We start from the raw sequence: 3,913 nt of genomic DNA, 5'->3' as shown, positions 1-3,913 counted from the left end.
TTATTTTAGGGCTCCCTTTCCCATTATATATTTTTTTGTATTCCTCTCTGGTTTGAGTAAGATGATATAACATTTTGGGATGAAAATACAAAAGAGCAGTCCAAAACTGGAGGACAGAATAGCAAATATCTCTACAGCAACACTAAACTTTCCAGGAGAGCTTACATACGCTGGGATGAAAGTGATCCATACAGCGCAGAATATCAGCATGCTAAAGGTGATAAACTTGGCTTCATTAAAGTTATCAGGCAGTTTCCGAGCCAGAAAAGCAAGAATGAAACATAAAATGGCCAGTAGTCCTATGTAACCAAGTACAGACCAAAAGCCCAAAGCTGAGCCCAAAGCACACTCTAAGATTATTTTGTCTTTGAAGTCTTTAAAATTCTTAAAAGGAAAAGGAGGAGAAATTGTTAACCAGAGGATACATATCATTACTTGTATTAGAGTGAAACCCAGAACAGTTTGTTTCTGCTGGGCAGGCCCAAACCACTTCATCATATTACTGCCTGGAAGAGTAGCCCTGAAGGCCATTAGCACCACTATAGTTTTCCCCAGAACACAAGAGATACAGAGGACAAAGGTGATGCCGAATGCTGTGTGTCGCAGCATGCAGGACAAATTTGAGGGCCGACCGATGAAGGTCAGAGAACACAGGAAACACAGAGTCAAGGAGAAGAGCAGCAGGAAGCTCAGCTCAGAGTTGTTAGCCCTGACGATTGGAGTTTTCCTGTATCTGAAGAAAATGAATGCCACAACAGCTGTGATGCATGCTCCAAATAAGGATGCTGCAGTGAGCAGCGCTCCCATAATCTCTTCATATGACAGAAACTCTGCCTCCTTCTTTACACAGGCATCTCTTCTTTCATTTGACCAGAACTCAGGGTGACACCGCACACAGGTGACAGAATCTGAAGAAAATAAAAATGTGGTAAACATTATGTATAATTATTTTTAAATGTTGTATTTGTCCCTACGTTGCATATTTTCTAAGCATACAAGACAGTATAGCACATAACAAGCATATAACATGTTTTGCTTATTTGTACAATCACAAGTTCTTCGTAGGGATTTCTATGAAATTCTATGAATAATTAAATGATTTATTTTTAGACTTGAAGTAGAAACATATATTTTACATTGGTGCTTTGACATAATGCATTAATCCTTAGGAAGACTTTTGCATATATTTATATTGCTGACTTCAGAATTCTGTCTCAGTATCTGTATATGTATCATTTGCAATTATTTGTTATGTAACGATATTGTGTTTTGTTCTTCTTAAAAGGACTGCATGGTTTTGAAATCCCCCAAAAACCCACTGCAATTTCTTAAAATGAACGATACATGTTTTGTCTTGCATTTATGTAACTACACCTGTAATGTTGCTGATGTCTCCCTCTGCACATCTTATACAGTCATAGCAGCAGACAGGCATTCCTTTTTGGAGAACCTTGCGAGTTCCTGGAAGACATTTTTCACTGCAAACTGACACAGGCACCTGTGGGATCAAATCGACTATGAGAAGAAAGAAAAAGATCGGCCTTGACTTTGATTTCTGTGTTGCCTTTGCATATTTCTATTTAAAATGTTGATGCTTAAAAACCATACATTATGACGTGCATGACTAACAGTGTCAATTTCATATTTATAATGAAAAAAAAAAAGACTGTAATTAGCAACGACAGTGATCTTAGAGTATTTTACCTGTTGGGAGTTCTGTGTCCAAGTTATAGACTCATTTTGCAGATGTAGCTGTTTGTTTGCAGGTAAAGATGCATCATAAAAGCCAACTGTGACAAACTCCACAATGTCATTTTCTCTTGGCTTCCAATTTATAATTTCATACTTTGCTGCTGGGTCTCCATTTTCATTGAAGTAAACCTCTTCTCCTTCCTTTGTTTTAAACTGAATAGTTCTTATGTGCTGTAAAATCTGAAAAACAAATATCCGTCAATGCAGAACATAATTTGAAGAATGTGTTGTGGTCCAAGTGTTTTAACAGCATGATAGACAGCAAAAGTTTAATTTACGTTATTGTAAACATGTTCCTTGTTGATGTGAGTTAATGTAAAAACTTCAGTAACATTAGTGTTTAACTCACCGTAAATGGATCTAGCTGCACCTTGGTGTTACATGTTTTGTTACAGCTGAGGATAAAATGAAGTGCGTGGGCCGCAGCATACACTCCTTTATAGACATTGTTAAAGATAGGCATCAGAGACATATCGGTGAAGCTGTTTTGCACTTCAGTCAAATCTTCACGTCCAGTACATTCTTTCTGATTTCTTGATGAAGACTTTGACTGCTTGAACTTACAACTAAATAACGTCTCATAAAACGTTGTAAACATTTCATTACTAGATACATTGAGCGGCCTCACATCCAACATGAACTCCCTCATGCCACTGACATGTGCTTCGGGGATGGACAGGCCTATAGCACCGTCTAGAATGTGACGCTTATCCACGGTTGCAATTTGTGAATCAAAGATCCAGCTCTCAGAGCCTACCCACTGGTACCCAGTCAAGTTGTGGTGAGAAAGATTAAGTAGTATCACATCCAAATCCTTGTGGGAGAGGAAAGCAATGATCACCTTGGAAGTGGAAGCCTTGATAATGTCAATTATCTTTTGTATTTTGTCTGGTGGATCGGTTCTAAAGAAGGACACAGAGTACTCAAGACAGATGCCAAGCTGCTGGGCCGTTTCTGTGAATGTGGCCATACCATTGTTTCCATAATCATCATTTGTTCTAATAGCTCCAACCCAAGTCCAACCAAAATGCTTTACCAGCTGTGCCAGGCCTCTGCTCTGGTAGTAGTCGCTGGGTATTGTTCTGAGGAAGGATGGGTACTTGGATTTATCACTGAGACAGGCACAAGTAGCAAAGTGGCTGATCTAAAAGAAAAAAACAAGTTATATCCCAAGTTAAAGATTCAGGATATAAAGTAGTTATACAGCCAACTACAATCCCTTTTGCTATACATAGTTGCAATAGTTGAATATTAATAATATCAAACAATCTTACCCACCATTGGAATATGAAAGGATCCGATGGCAGTAGCCATAGCCATGCAAGGAGAGGAAGAAGTTTCTCCCATAATGGCCTGCACTTGGGCAGGTCTTGTACATGGTACTTCAGAGGGTTGTGATACAACTTCATTACCATTTGCAAAGGCCAATGCAACCCTCACACTTTTGGCAATTGAGCCACAGGAATCATAGATCCTATAGCCCAGAGAGATGCCAGGCAATAGGTCCGTGCTGTTATTAATCTCCTCTACGGCAAATAGCATAGCCTGGGCAAACTGGAACCCTCTGAAATCCAAGCTTGATGCAAACAGTTAATAATAATTAGTTACAAAAGGTCCATGCAGTAGAAAGAGTGGCACAGTACATGGAAGTATTTGATGATAAGATCACACACAACAGGAGTATATCTTCATCTTTCATTATACCCTTTCAGAAATTTGAAGCAAAATATTGATATGGTATACTGTTACCTGGTGCATTGCAGTGGCAGTGGTTTGTCCATGTAGGAATCCTGTCTGTTCTTCCAGCTGCTGTGGAAAGAGAAGATTCCCCCCAACATTATGTCCCCATCCTTAAACATCCGAGGGATCTCAGGGTCCCCTCTCTGTGTGCAAACTGGCTCCTCAGCCTGAGAGAAAGATGCCATAAGTAACAGATTTAAGAGTGCCCATCCCTGCTCCGGCCACCTCTGTGTGGATGACATACTGTTTGAGTGAGCCAAAACAATTCAGTGGCATCACATGAACCCCAATGTAAATTTAAATTGGGCACTTGTATTTATATATTTTGGAGAAACTTGGGAAAGAATAATGGAACATTGATGTTTTATCTCCGTGGAATTGGGGGCAAAGGAAGGAGGCGCCAAACAGGAAAAGGGTTATT

The 3,913-nt window shown here is 39.5% G+C and overlaps 1 protein-coding gene across 1 annotated transcript; it reads right to left on the bottom strand.

Moving 5' to 3' along the window:
• LOC117553796 (extracellular calcium-sensing receptor-like) lies at positions 1-3,695 on the bottom strand. The gene is made up of 6 exons (XM_034227865.1): positions 3,502-3,695; positions 3,031-3,328; positions 2,102-2,896; positions 1,705-1,932; positions 1,375-1,498; positions 1-908 (listed from the first exon to the last, which is right to left on the bottom strand). Exons 1-6 carry the CDS (start codon positions 3,675-3,677, stop codon positions 1-3), a joined length of 2,529 nt encoding a protein of 842 aa, XP_034083756.1. The 5' UTR covers positions 3,678-3,695.
• Between the last annotated feature and the right edge of the window lie 218 nt (positions 3,696-3,913).

Source organism: Gymnodraco acuticeps, unplaced genomic scaffold (assembly GCF_902827175.1).
Source record: "Gymnodraco acuticeps unplaced genomic scaffold, fGymAcu1.1, whole genome shotgun sequence".
Taxonomy (NCBI): Eukaryota; Metazoa; Chordata; class Actinopteri; order Perciformes; family Bathydraconidae; genus Gymnodraco; species Gymnodraco acuticeps.
This window is presented reverse-complemented; position numbering and strand designations above follow the sequence as displayed.

What these genes read in the sequence shown, in the direction of transcription:
- LOC117553796 (XM_034227865.1), bottom strand. Translation starts at nt 3,677, where the DNA reads ATGGCATCTTTCTCTCAGGCTGAGGAGCCAGTTTGCACACAGAGAGGG. An exon ending in GATCCTTTCATATTCCAATG is followed by an intron (nt 2,897 to 3,030) that starts GTGGGTAAGATT and finishes TTTTTCTTTTAG; the next exon opens with ATCAGCCACTTTGCTACTTG. An exon ending in TGCAGCTAGATCCATTTACG is followed by an intron (nt 1,933 to 2,101) that starts GTGAGTTAAACA and finishes TTTGTTTTTCAG; the next exon opens with ATTTTACAGCACATAAGAAC.